General features: G+C 61.8%; 1 protein-coding gene across 8 annotated transcripts in view; it reads left to right on the top strand.

The window, feature by feature from the left end:
• BAIAP2 (BAR/IMD domain containing adaptor protein 2) overlaps positions 1-12,640 on the top strand; it is a 40,348-nt gene extending 27,708 nt beyond the window's left edge. Inside the window, exons 7-16 of one of the 8 annotated variants that reach the window (XM_063175538.1) lie at positions 1,644-1,796; positions 3,355-3,582; positions 4,573-4,774; positions 5,457-5,658; positions 5,739-5,807; positions 5,975-6,137; positions 6,340-6,438; positions 7,754-7,788; positions 10,018-10,065; positions 11,791-12,638. In XM_063175538.1, the coding sequence (XP_063031608.1) occupies positions 1,644-1,796; positions 3,355-3,582; positions 4,573-4,774; positions 5,457-5,658; positions 5,739-5,807; positions 5,975-6,137; positions 6,340-6,438; positions 7,754-7,788; positions 10,018-10,045 (1,179 nt within the window). In that variant the 3' untranslated portion in view covers positions 10,046-10,065; positions 11,791-12,638. Of the gene's footprint in view, positions 1-1,643; positions 1,797-3,354; positions 3,583-4,572; positions 4,775-5,456; positions 5,659-5,738; positions 5,808-5,974; positions 6,138-6,339; positions 6,439-7,753; positions 7,789-8,228; positions 9,146-10,017; positions 10,066-11,790 lie in introns of those variants that run through there. The other 7 variants (XM_063175540.1, XM_063175536.1, XM_063175542.1 and 4 more) reach the window with 7 other exon arrangements.
• The last annotated feature ends 920 nt before the right edge of the window (positions 12,641-13,560 follow it).

Raw genomic sequence — 13,560 nt, 5'->3', positions numbered from 1 at the left:
GTGTGGGACAGTGATGGGACAGTGTGTGACAGTGATGGGCACGAGGTGCTGCTCTCAGAGCTGCTCCCCTGGCAGGCGGCAGCTGGGAGCATCCGAAGGGATGGAGGGAGGGCAAAGTGGCCAGGCCAGGGTGCTGGGGGCACCTCTGTGTGCAGGGAGGCTGGTGCTGCCCCTGGAGTGCCCTGTGCCACCTTCCCATCACACAGGGCAAGGCAGCTGGGCACTGTTCCCCTGTGTGCTATTGCTGCTGCTGCTGTGCCAGGTGTGGTGCTGGCAGAGCCCAGCGTGGCACGGCCGGGCTGGCACCATCACATGGGGAGAGCAGGAGGCAGCAGAGGAACCTCCAGCTGTGCCAGCCTGGCAGGGCCACCGTGTCTGCCAGCCCAGGGGTGGCACCAGGGAACAGCCAGGGCGACCTGTGCCAGCGTGTGGCACTGCCCAGCAGCACCTCTGTGTCCCCTGTGGTAAATACAGGCTGAAGGTGCTGCTGGCCCTGTGTGTGGCAGGGTCCCTGTGCCATCCCTGTGTGTGGCAGGGTCCCCTGTGCCATCCCTGTGTGTGGCAGGGTCTCCGTGCCATCCCTGTGTGTGGCAGGGTCCCCTGTGCCATCCCTGTGTGTGGCAGGGCCCCCTTGGCACCCCTGTGTGTGGCAAGTCCCCGTGCCATCCCTGTGTGTGCCAGGGTCCCCGTGCCATCCCTGTGTGTGGCAGGGTCCCCGTGCCATCCTCAGCAGCAGGCAGGGGCCCGGCACAGCCAGGGCAACGCCGTAGCAGGCTGGGATCTGCCCTGGTTTGTGCAGGCTGAGCCGGGGGCTGTGGCAGCCCCTGCCGGGTGCCGGGGCAGCCCTGGCAGCGCCCCCGTGCCCGGCGCTGAGCGGGGGCTGCGGGTACAGCTCGTGCCGGGCACCCACGGCTGAGTCAGCTCCGCGTGGGGGTGCCGTGAGTAAGGGGCTGGGGGGTGTGCAGGCACACGTGTGTGTCCCTGTGGCTGTCCCTGGGCGTGTGTGTGTGTGTGTCCCTGTGTGTGTCCTTGTGTGTGTGTGTCCCTGTGTGTGTCTGTCTGTCTGTCCCTGGGGGTGTGTGTGTGTGTGTGTCCCTGTGTCTGTCCTTGTGTGTGTGTGTCCCTGTGTGTGTGTGTGTCCCTGTGTCTGTCTGTCTGTCCCTGTGTGTCTGTGTTTGTGTCCCTGTGTCTGTCCTTGTGTGTGTGTGTGTCTGTCCCTGTGTCTGTTCTTGTGTGTGTGTCCCTGTGTCTGTCTGTCTGTCCCTGTGTGTCTGTGTGTGTGTCCCTGTGTCTGTCTGTCTGTCCCTGTCCCTGTGTGTGTCTGTGTCCCTGTGGCTGTCTGTCTGTCCCTGTGTGTCTGTTTGTGTGTCCCTGTGGCTGTCCCTGGGCGTGTGTGTGTGTCTGTGTGTGTGTGTCCCTGTGGCTGTCCTTGTGTGTGTGTGTGTCTGTGTCCCTGTGTGTGTCTGTGTCCCTGTGTCTGTCTGTCCCTGTCCCTGTGTGTGTGTGTGTATCCCTGTGTCTGTCCCTCTGTGTGTGTCCCTGTGTCTGTCCCTGTCCCGTGCCAGGGTCCCTCGCGCCCCTCTCTGCAGCCCTGCCTGCCCCGTGGCCCTGCCTGCAGCCCCTTCCCTCCCTCTCCCCTGCAGTACATCGAGGCCATCAGCAACAAGCAAGGGGAGCTGGAGAACTACGTGTCCGATGGCTACAAGACAGCTCTGACGGAGGAGAGGAGACGCTTCTGCTTCCTGGTGGAGAAGCAGTGTGCAGTGGCCAAGAGCGCCATCACCTACCATGCCAAGGTGAGTGTGGCACCCCCAGAGCCTGCCTGCCTGCCCTGGCACTGGGGTGCCATGCCAAGGTGAGTGTGGCACCCCCAGAGCCTGCCTGGCTGCCCTGGCACTGGGAGGGTGCTGCCAGCTCAGGCTGCACCCCACAGAACAGCCTGGGATCCCAAAAACCACAGCTGGAGCAGCCCCACACACACACACAGGGACAGGGACAAACACAGGGACAGACACACAGGGACACACAGAGTGACACACACAGGGACAGACCCAGGGAACGACAGGGTGGTGACCAACGGGTGACTCCAGGGAAGATCCTCCCCAGCAGGAGCAGCTGCTCCGAATCCCCCTTGCCCATGGTGACTCCAAATGCCCCTTGCCCATGGCAGCTCCACATCCCTGCTGCCCGTGCCGCCCCCTGGAGCAGGGCTGGGGCTGCCCCTGCCCGCCTGGCGAGCTGCAGCAGCTGCATGGGTGTGCACAGGATCCCCCCGGGGTCTGGTGCTGCTCCCGCAGCCTCGTGCTCCCTTCTGGTTGTTCCCCAGCACCGCCCTGCGTGGCTCACAGCAGCCATCTGTCGCCACCACGCTTGGCACCGGAGCAGGAGAGGGAGCTGGCATTAGTCAGCTCTGTCCTGGCACATCCACAGCACGGATCCGCGCTTGGGTTGGCGGGCAGAGTGCAGGAAAAGCACCCCCAGGGCTGGTGTTCAGCAGGAACCAACCAAAACCCTGCTACAGCAGCAGCACCCACAGGCTGATTTTGCAGGGGGGACTTTGCTGGTGGCTTGTCCATGGTGTGATGTGTGTCCTGCTCAAACTCCATCCTGCTGCTGCCCCTGGCTCCTGCAGGATGCTCCACAGGGTCACGAGGCTGGACCTGCTGGCTGGTGTTGGGGAAATATGCAGGGGCTTTGAAATGGGATTTAGAGGGGGATTTTGATGTGCAGAACTACATTGTGTCTCCGGGTGAGGCAGAGCAGAGACATCGGGTCACCCTTGGGAGTGGCCTCGAGGGGGCTGGGACATCTTCCCCCTCTGGGTCACACAGGGGGATGTGCTGGTACATTCTGGGGGAATAAGGACAAGTTTGGCTCCATCTGTTTGCCCCTTGGTGCGTGGTGCTGCAGGCAGGGAGCAGTGGGGCTTGCATGCAGCACAGGGGCCTGCAGGCTGCTGGGGCTGAGCCCCCCAGGGAAGCAGCTCATCACTGGGGATGTGGGGACAGCCTGGAGCACGGGCTGTGCCCTGCCAGGCTTTCAGCCTGCTTTTATTTATTTTATTTATGTCTCTGCTCGACATGGGGCCCAGCTCCCTGCAGCCTGGAGATGCTGCCCACAGGATATCTTGATGGGGAGTGGTTGGGTTACCTTTCCCTTCCCTCATTGCCATTTTTCACGATTCCTGCTGCCATCAGAGCCTGGAGCAGGGTGTCCCTGGGTGTTATCCTGCCTGTGCCATGCACAGAGCCATCGATCAGTCCCAGCTCAGCCCTGGCTGCCCGTGGTGCTGCCCAGGGAAGGGGGGCACACCGGCTGCACCCCCGTGCCCTCACACCTGGTTTGCTCTTGCAGGGGAAGGAGATGCTGACGCAGAAGCTGCCGCTGTGGCAGCAATCCTGCTCGGACCCCAACAAGATCCCGGAGCGCGCCATCCAGCTGATGCAGCAGATGGCTGCCAGCAGCAATGGCACCATCATGCCCAGCCCTCTGTCCACATCCAAGTCCAACCTCATCATCTCTGATCCCATCCCTGGTGCCAAACCTCTCCCTGTCCCCCCGGAGCTGGCACCTTTTGTAGGAGTAAGTATCCCTGTGCTGGAGCTGCCCTGCCCTTTGAGCACAGGCGGAGGGACGAGCCCGGGCCGGTGTCACCGCTGTCCTCGGCAAGTTGTCCTTGGATGGGCTGGCACTGGTGGCAGGGATGGCAGCTCTGGGCCATCCTGGGGTGTGGGGAGGAGCCTGACCTGGGCACGGGCAGCCTGTCCCGCCCCATTCCACCAGAGTCCTGAGTTCTGGGAGAGCGGAGATCCCAGGTGCTGGACCTGCCTGTCCCACCCCATCCCGCTGAGCTCTGCAGAGCAGGGGCTCCCAGGAGCTGTTGGGGAACCCAGGAGCTGGACCTGCCTGTCCAGGCTGGTCCCTGAGCTGTGGGACTGAACCCAGGTACCCCAGAAACCGTAGCGAAAGGCCTGGAGTGACCCATGGGATGAAGGACCCTTCAGAACCGTGTCCCACTGATGTGGGGACATGAGTTGAACACAGAGCTCAGCAGGGAATTGGCAGGTTCAGGGGTGCTCAGAGCAATAAAATACCATAGAGCAGACCCCTCTGCTCCCCCAGAGCAGTCTGGTTTGGCTGGGACTAAACCCAACAGGACAAAGCTCTGATTTGCCTCTGTCCCTGGAGCTGTGTCCCACTGGGGACCTGCAGTGGGGTGTCCCTGGAGCTGCAGGGATATTCCTGGAGCTGCAGTGGGATTTCCCTGGAGCTGCAGGGATGTTCCTGGTGCTGCAGGGATGTTCCTAGAGCTGCAGGGATGTTCCTGGAGCTGCAGGGATGTTCCTAGAGCTGCAGTGGGGTGTCCCTGGTGCTGCAGGGATGTTCCTGGAGCTGCAGTGGGATTTCCCTGGAGCTGCAGTGGGATTTCCCTGGTGCTGCAGGGATGTTCCTGGAGCTGCAGTGGGATGTTCCTGGAGCTGCAGGGATGCTCTGGAGCTGCAGTGGGACATTCCTGGAGCTGCAGGCTGCCCTAATGAAGCCTCCGTGTCCCCCTCCCCTCCTGTCTCGCAGCGCATGTCGGCACAGGAGGCCCTGCCGGTGATGAACGGAGTCTCGGGCTCTGACAGCGACGGGTACAACCACTGGTCTGAGATGAAGCCAGCACAGCCCAAATCTTTATCTCCTCCCCAGCCTCAGAAGCAGCTGAGCGACTCTTACTCCAATACACTCCCAGTTCGCAAAAACGTGGCACCGAAAAACAGCTACGCCTCAGGTGAGGCCCCAGCCATGCCAGGGGCCCTGGAGCTGCCTCTGCTGCACCCAGTGCCCAAGGGGGGCTGCTGGGGATGGTTTTGGGGGTGCTGCTGGTGGGGGGCAGTGACCACAGCATCCCTTTGGTGTCAAGTGCTGCTCGTGCCTCCTGACCTGGGCGTTAGGAGATGCTGGAGCTGGGGTCTGCCCTGGGGTTTCACAGGATTTCCAGAAGGAAAACCTCGTGGAATGTGGCACAAGGAAAGGAAATGGTGGAGCTGGGGTCTGCCCGGGCGTTTCACAGGATTTCCAGAAGGAAAATCGTGTGGAATGTGGCATAGGGAAAGGAACTGCTGGAGCTGGGCTCTGCCCGGGTGTTTCACAGGATTTCCAGAAGGAAAACCTCGTGGAATGTGGCACAGGGAAAGGAAATGGTGGAGCTGGGGTCTGCCCTGGGGTTTCACAGGATTTCCAGAAGGAAAACCTTGTGGAATGTGGCACAGGGAGCCTGCTGCTCCCTTTGCCATGGCTGGTGGGTGATGCTGAGAGCCTGATCCTGCTGGGTGAGGGGGAAGGTGTGAGTCACACCGAAGGCTGTAGTACAACCACAACCCGGGCTGGAGCAAGGAGGGGTGGGGACCCGTCCTGTGCCTGGGCATGAGGGGTGCAGGACTCGGGGCACCCACCGGTGTCTGTCCCCCCAGCTGAAAACAAGACCCTGCCACGCTCCAGCTCCATGGCCGCCGGGCTCGAGAGGAACGGCCGGACGAGGGTGCAGGCAATTTTCTCGCACGCTGCCGGGGATAACAGCACCCTCCTGAGCTTCAAGGAGGGAGACCTCATCACCCTGCTGGTGCCCGAGGCCCGCGACGGCTGGCACTACGGAGAGAGCGAGAAAACCAAAATGTGAGTGAGCTGGGCGGGCTGGGGAGCGGCTGTGTCTGGGACACACCTGGGTTTGGCTTCATCCCCCCTTTGCCTTTCAGGAGGGGCTGGTTTCCTTTCTCCTACACACGGGTCCTTGACAACGATGGCAGCGAGCGGGTGCACACCAGGTAGGAGCTTCGTGTGGGGCGACAGGGTGTCCTTGGGGTGGGAATTAGGAATTCCTTTGGAATAACAGCACGGTGGGGTGATCGCTGGCTCTGTGTGGATGCCATGAGGGGATGGGTGCTCTGGGGGTCTCCACACGGAGCTGACACCTCTGCTCTGGGCCCCCCAGCCTGCAGCAAGGGAAGAGCAGCAGCACTGGCAACCTGCTGGACAAGGATGACATCTCCATCCCCCCGCCAGACTATGGCATGGCCTCGCAGGCCTTCCCAGCACAGGGCAGCAACACTTTCAAGCAGCGGCCCTACAGCGTGGCCGTGCCCGCCTTCTCCCAGGTGAGCCTCTCCCACCAGCTTCTCCCACTCTGGGGGGCTTTGCAGCACTGGGGGATGCTGGACAGACCCCTGGGCACTGTCCCTGCTGCCTCAGCTTCCTGTCCCTCTGGGATGGGATGGGACGGGATGAGCGGGAGCGTGCCCGGCCCCGGGATGCCTGGGGGTGCCAGGGCAGCTCTCCAACCTCTGTTCGTTGTTTTAGGACTACCTAATGCCCTATGGGTGTGCAATTAAAGACTATGCCAGTGGCCTCTGCCAAGCACCCTCCGCTCACTACAAGCCTTACGCTAGGTCGACAGCTGTAAGTCCGACGCTTGCAATGTTTCCCTTGGGATTTATGGAAGTTTGGCTGCTTTGTGCCTGGTGATCCGCGTGCCTTGCCTGGACCTGCCCCTGCCGAGCTCCTCTGCTGGGCTGAAGGGATGCAGGGAGCCCGTGGATGGGGAGGAACGGGCAAGGCACGGGGGGCAGTGGCACAAAATGGCCCCGTAAACCCCCAAAGGACAACACTTGCCGACTCCATGGAGTCTCCCACCAGAAACAGGCTGCTCACAGGCAGCTGGAGGTGTTTTCTCTGGCACATGCCACATCAAGCCGGTGACAGTCCCGTGGGGACACTGGGGCAGACCCTGGACAGGATTCCAGAGTGCCCAAAGCATGCCCAGGGCTTCTTGGATAACAAGCAGGGAGGATGCACAGCAGATGGGATCAGCCTAAGCCAGGAGTGTAGGGCAGCTGTCCCACCACAATGAGCACAGTGGGATGAGCCACGCTGGCATCACGTGCTGGCAGAGGGGAGAGGATGAGGAGGGAGAGAGAAGGGCAGTGAGCACCAGCCATTCCACAGGGCAGGTCAACTGGGATCTGCTCCTCTCTGCAGGGAGTGGGCTGGAAGCACAGCCCCACTTCCTGCTGTCTTGCTGGGTTTTTCCAGCAGGATTTGCTGCTGGGGTTGGTGTTTTGGGACTGGGAGCATTCCTGGGAAAGGTGGGAATGTGGGTCTCTGCTTGCTGGTGCATGGCCAGCTCAGAGGCGAGGGACTCCCCCTCTTTCCTGGAGCTTTCTCCACGTTTGTCATGGAGAGCAGAGCTGCTGCAGTCGTATCCCAGGGCAGGCCCTTGCTCAAGGAGGGATGTCCTGGAGGGATGTTCTGATCCCCAGCTGCCCCTCAGTCCCTCCCTGCACAGCCTGCTCAGCACCGGCTAAAGGAGAAAATGGTCCAAAACCCTGTGGGTTTCTGGTGGGAGTGAATACAGGCAACCCCTCTTTCCGCAGAGCATTTCACTGGTGTCTCTCAGTCGTGCAGCCCCTTTCCAACAGTGTCAGCAGCAGCCAGAGCTCTGTTCCTCACAGGGGCTGGGCAGAGCAGAGCAGGGCTCTCCCAGCCGTCGCTTTTCCATGTCTGGCCAGATAAATCCAACAGAGAGTGGTGGAACTTCACTCCCTGCTGTCTGAATCCCACTCCCATCATCTCCATGTCTCCTTCTCCTCTCCAAATGCATCAGCTCTCAGCCCTGGCTCCTGATGCACTTTGGTTTGTGCGTGTGACCCTCTGGTGGCACCTGAGCAAACAGCCCACACATCCCTCACTGTGCTCCCTCCTCTCCTCCCCACAGGGTCTCGATGACTACGGGACGAGGTCCGTCAACAGGTAAGATGTCACCTTGCTGTCACATTCCCTGCGAGCTCTTGGTGTTATAGGCTGTGGGCGAAGCCGTGGGGCTGTGTCCCCACAGGGGTCCCTGCATGGGCTCCCCGGGGACTGGGATGGGGCCAGGTCTCATCTGTGAGATGGGGGGACCCAGGGAGGGCAGGTCCCAGGGCCAGCCTGGTGTCCCCAAGCTGTGCTCCTCCAGAGTCGCGTCTCCCAACCTCACGCCTCCATAGGGGAGAGCCCACGCTCCTGGGCCTTTCCTCAGCACTTTCTCCATCCATCCGTCCATCCATCCATCCCCTGTGCCTCGGAGCTGCCCCGTCTGGCTCCCGGGGCCGGGTGGAGCCCGTGGCCGTGCAGGGTCCCCCCCTGCCCGCGGTGCCTGAGCTCGGTGCTGCCCCGCGGCCACTCTGGCATCTCTGTGCTTTGTTCCGCAGCGGCAGTGGCAGTTTGGTCTCAACGGTGTGAGGACACCCGGCCTCGCAGCGGCCCCTTGCTGCTTGGAAGAGCTTTCTGCTTCTTTTCCCCCCCCTTTTTTTTTCCTTCCCTTTCGTTTCTCTTTCTCTACTTCTTTTGGATTTGAAACTCTTGTGATCTTCAAGGAAACCATGGTGCTTCTCACCCCTCCCCGGTGTTCACAGTGCCCTTGTTTCTGAAGCCTTTTTGGAGCAGAAGCTGCCGCCAGGTCTGTGCTCGCAGCCCGGGCGCAGCTGTCACTTAGTGGGACCCGGTGTTTGTCCTCCCGTGTGATGTTAGCGATGCACTGTCCCCCCAGGGGCCGCGCCGGCCGCCCCGCACGAGCCTGGACCAAACTCCCAGACTGGATCACATATGCATGGCCTCTGGTGTCCGTACTGTTACCGAGCATCCGGGATGCCCGCGCCCGGGATGCCGTTCCCGAGGGGGGGCAGCGTCCCCACGCCTCCCCCGGGCAGGCCCGATCCGCTTCCGTCCCTTGGGAGAAGCGGATGGCACAGCGCTCCCGCCCCGGGCAAAGGGCTGCTGCTGGGCTGGGGTCCCGCCGCCCGCGGGAACCCCCCCCAAGGGTTACTCCTGGTTGTTTTATAAATATATATATATATATATATTTTTTGTAGCAAGGTATTGTTACCTCACGCTAGGGCTGGGGCTCCGGGGGCTGCCCAAAGCCAGGCTGGAGCGAGGCAGCCCCGGCAGTGCCCGGAGGGCTCCCAGCCCGCCCTGGGGGTCCCGCTCCGCACTCGCCCGGCCGTAGCCCTCCCAGTGCCCGTGGCCGTCTCCACTGCAAAGCTGTTCACGCTTTTTTCTGATGTGATTTTTAAGACCTCTGACATTGCCTGTTTACTGGGACATTGCTGGCAATAGACCCCCGACCCACCCCGGACCAGTTTTTGGGTTATCTCCTCGCCTCCGGGCACACTGTTCTGAGCCCCTCCTGCATCGATGTCCGAATTTTGCTAAGGATTTTTAACCCAGGATATTTCACAGTGAATGACTGACTGTAGAGGGGGAAAAAAAAACCACAAAAAACACAAACCCAGCCTAGCAAAGCCTGTGTGGAGATTGTAAAGTGCTGAAAAACCTTTTTTTAAAAGCCAGAGAGAATTGTGCCCTGTACTGAGTTATTGTTTGAATAAAAGTTTTATTTATTGCATTGAGCTGGGCCTCGGTGTCTTTTTCGGCTGCCGTGCCTGCGTGCTGCCCTCACTGCCTGCATCGCCCTCCGCGCATTCCCAGGCATTCCCAGGCATTCCCAGGCCGTGTTTTTGTTCCCTGCTCCCGGGGACGCTGCACTAAACAGCTTCGCTGAGCGGGAGCAGCGACAGCTGCTTTAGGGCTGGCTGCCCCTCGCTGAGCATCCGAGGGGTGATGCTGCCCCTGCTCCGGCATGCCCAGGCTCCGGCTGTGTTTTCCCAGCGCTGGGAAAGCAGCAGTGGCCGGCACAGGGGGAAGGAAGCCGCCCCCTCCCTTCCGCAGCCCTCGCCGTGCCCGGCCGCTGCACTCCCACAGTTCCTGGCTGGCCGTGCCCTTCCTTCCCCTCCTCGCAGCACCAGCGACTCAATAAACACCACTTTTCCTCCTTTTTCTTCTTTTTTCCTCCTGTTTCCTCTGCCTGCCGGCGCTGCGTGCGGGGTGGCCAGCGGGCTCTCAGGCCGGCTCGCGGCCTTAAGTCTCTCCTTAACCGCGACCTCCTGTTCCCATCGAGCGTCCCGGCGTGCTCCAACCTGCCTTCTGTTTCCCTTGCAGCCCCGATGTTGAAGTGGCCAGGTTTTGAGGTGGCCCTGCCCGTCGTTAGTAAGTGACGGTGTCGCGGGGCCGAGCCCTGGGTGCGCTGGGCAGCGGGTGAGGCCGCGGGGCTGCGCGGGCACGGTGCCACTGCTCTGCTTCGCGCCTCGCCGTCCCCTCCCCGCGTCGCCGCCGCTCGTCCCCGAGCCCCGGGGCTCCCCGGCTGCCTGTGCTGCTCGCCCCGCTGCCGCGGCTGCGCTTGCCGGGACGCTGAGCTGCTCTGCCCCCTCTGCCCGCAATCGGCTCTTTGGTTGTAGGCGTGCGCCCGCCCGGCCCTGCCCGCACTAACCGCAGGTTTTTTGAGCAGCTCTTTTTGTTGTAGATTCATCCCAGGAGCCTCCTGGTGCTGGCCCCAGGGATGGGATGCAGGAGCCTCCCCAGGAGTCCAGACCCTGCTCCTCGCTGGCACTGCAGAGCCTGGAGAGCTCCTCGCCCGTTTCTCTTTGATCCATGAGCTGCTTTCCCTGGAGCTGCGGGCTCCATCCCGGTGGCTCTTCTCTGCCAGTACACAAAGAGTTAAATGAGCCCCGGGTGACTCATCAAAGCAACTTTTCCTCTCCCTCCAGTCCTGAGAATCTATTTTGGCATCTTGGGAGGGAAAGTGATCTAAGCAGCTGGATTAATTAGGTGTGAAATTAATTACCCTATTTTTAAGCAAAAGTCATTTATCTTTTAAGAAAGGGAAAAGCGAACGTGGAGAGGTGAGGGATGGCAGAGATGGGGCCTGGGGCTGACAGTGAGACCCTGTCCCAGAGGGGATGCAGGTCCCAGCATCTTCCTTCTGCTCTGGGAGATGGTTGGGGACATCCCAAAGCTTCTGGGGGCATCCCAAAGCTGCTCGGTGCAGGTGCACATGGTAACCCCAGCACTTTACCTGAACCCACGTCAGGGGTAGCAGGGCTGGGGGCAGTGGGCACACAAGACAGAGGGGCTGCAGGGAGGGCAGGGGGTGCTTGGTGGCTCCCCAGGCAGCCAGAGGGACCCCCAGAGCTGCCCACACCCCCTGGGAATGAACTCCTGCAGGGAGAGGACAGAGGGGACCTCCTGGAGAAGGGGTAAAGATGCTCCCTGTGCCAAAGGCAGTCCTTGCACCCTGTCCTGGCCAGCTGATGATGGCAGCAGGAGGGTGCTGGGGACATCCCAGGTAGGTGAAACCCAAGGTCAGCCAGTCTGGGCCCTGCACTCTGACAAGCTCCTCCAGCTGTCCTTAGTGTCCCACACTCTTCCTCTTGGACATTAACTTCCCAGAGGCAGCACGAGGGTTCTGCAGGGAGCTGCCAGCTCTGCCCTTGGCCAGGAGCGAAGCCATAACCCCCTGCTCCAGGGCTGGGTCATCCCACAGTGCTCCACCTGTGGGAACTGCTGGAGTCCAGCCCTGGAGGAGGCTGGAGCAGCTTCATCAGCCCTGGCACCCCTGGCATCCCCAGCTTTAGGCTGGAGGAGAGCCAGGTGGGAGAACATCCCCCTGCAGCTGGGCTCGGCTCATCTCTGACCCACCACGGCTTAGCTGGGACAGGAGCAGAGTGGGGGCAGCTCAGGGAGTGGGGGCAGCTCAGGGAGTGGGGGCAGCTGGCCTGGGGGCTCCACAAGGCAGAGCTTTTCCAGTTTAAACCTCCCCAAACGCTGCTGGTCCCGGGCTCTCGCCACTCTCGCTCGCTGTGCCGGTGCCCTGTGCTCTCCAGGCCTCCACACACACCCTGTTAACTCCTCCTTCCTCTTCCTCTTCCTCCACAGGAACCCCTTTGCCAACGTCCAGCTGAAGCCAACGGTGACAAACGACCGCTCGGCCCCGCTCATCAGCTGATCCGGGAGCGCTGGCACCGCGTGGCACCCGCCACCTCCTCATCCTCATCTTCCTCATCCTCCTCCTCGCTGCTGCATGTCCAGCTTCCCAGGACTCCATTCCTTGGCGGAACTTATTAATCCTGCTGCTTTGAAAGCCAAAGGCTCAAGCTAGTGCCCTAGTTCTCTCTTCTCTAGACTCCCTCGGTGGCAGGGGGTCACAGCGCTGCCGTGTCACCTGTCCCCTGCCTGTGCTGAGTGTGGTGGCACTTCCCCGAGTCAGGGCAGCGTGTCCCAGAGCTGGGGGGCTCCCAGGCCCAGCAGCAGCTTGCTGTGGGTGGGGAAAGGGGCTCAGATGGAGAACAACTCTCCATGGCTGGCTCACAGTGCTCCAGGGGGCAGCCAGGCAGAGAGGACACGGTCCCCCTGCCCAGATGAGAGGGAACCCCAGGCCAGACAGGACATGGGGACACCCCCAGGCCAGCCAGGACACCTCGGCCAAGCCAAGGCACGGAGGGTGGCACAGGCAGCTCCCAGGCTCCCACCAGACCCCGGTGCCCACGCCATGCCCAGGGCTGGGACAGGGCAGGGGGTGCCAGCTCCGCTCCCAGAGCTCCTGCCGTGCCAGGGCTCAGGGTACTGCAGGGAATTACGGTACTGCTGTAAAATATAAGCTAGGAAAAAACCACTGGTGGAGGCAGGGCAGTGTGGGAGCGAGCCTTGGGGTGCCCCTGCTCTCCCTGCAGACGGGAGCTCCTTGGGGTGCCCCTGCTCTCCCTGCAGACAGGAGCTCCTTGGGTGCCCCTGTTCTCCCTGCAGACGGGAGCTCCTTGGGGTGCCCCTGCTCCCTGCAGACAGGAGTTCCTTGGGGTGCTTGGGGTGCCCCTGCTCTCCCTGCAGACAGGAGCTCCTTGGGTGCCCCTGTTCTCCCTGCAGACGGGAGCTCCCATCCAGACCTCTTGCTTGGCTCTTTGCTCTTCCTCTATTCCTAGGGCTGCATGAGAGAGAGAGATAGATAGAGATAAATATATATCAATATATATACACACACACTTGCTAAGCTTACTGCTGGGGGTGCCCACGAGCGGGGTGGCTCCCACAGCCCTTCCCGCAGCTCCTGAGTGACCAGGGTCACATCCTTGCTCCACAGACAGGGAGGAGAGGTTTCCAGGCAGGAACTGTGTCTCCCATGGGTGAGGGCTGGAACCCGAACAGAGTTTTGCTTTTTCCGTTGTATTTCTCCTTTTGCACTTTCTGATCGCTGGTGCAGCAAGTCCTGGTGCCCACAGCCCGGGCAGTGCCCGCTTGGCTGGGCACTGGGCAGGGCACAGAGCATCCCCAGCCCAGGGGCTCGGTCCCAGTCAAACGTGGTGCCTCATCCATCTCTCCTGTGTCCCCTCTGGTGGAATTTCCAGCTCCACTGCAGGAAAACAGCTTCACCCGTGACTGCCCAGGCTCCAGCTCTGCACGAGGGCTGCCAGCTCCATGATGTGCCTCCTCTTCCTCTCCCAGGGCTGGAGCAGATGGCTGGGGGGCAGAGGGGTGGGGGAAAGGGCTCTGCTGGGGGGTGGGCAGTGGGTGGGAGAGGGCTGGTGGCCACAGCCCGGGGTGGGGACGGGCCTGGGGTCCCCTCGGCCACTGCGGTGTCCTCTTCCACCCCCGTGCCAGGGGCTGTCCCCTGGGCCCCCCAAGCTGCCCCCCTGGCTCCAGCCAGCCCCCGGG

The sequence above is a fragment of the Melospiza melodia genome, chromosome 24 (genome assembly GCF_035770615.1).
Source record: "Melospiza melodia melodia isolate bMelMel2 chromosome 24, bMelMel2.pri, whole genome shotgun sequence".
Taxonomy (NCBI): domain Eukaryota; kingdom Metazoa; phylum Chordata; class Aves; order Passeriformes; family Passerellidae; genus Melospiza; species Melospiza melodia.
Note: the sequence above shows the minus strand (reverse complement) of the source record. Positions and strands in the feature narration are given on the sequence as shown.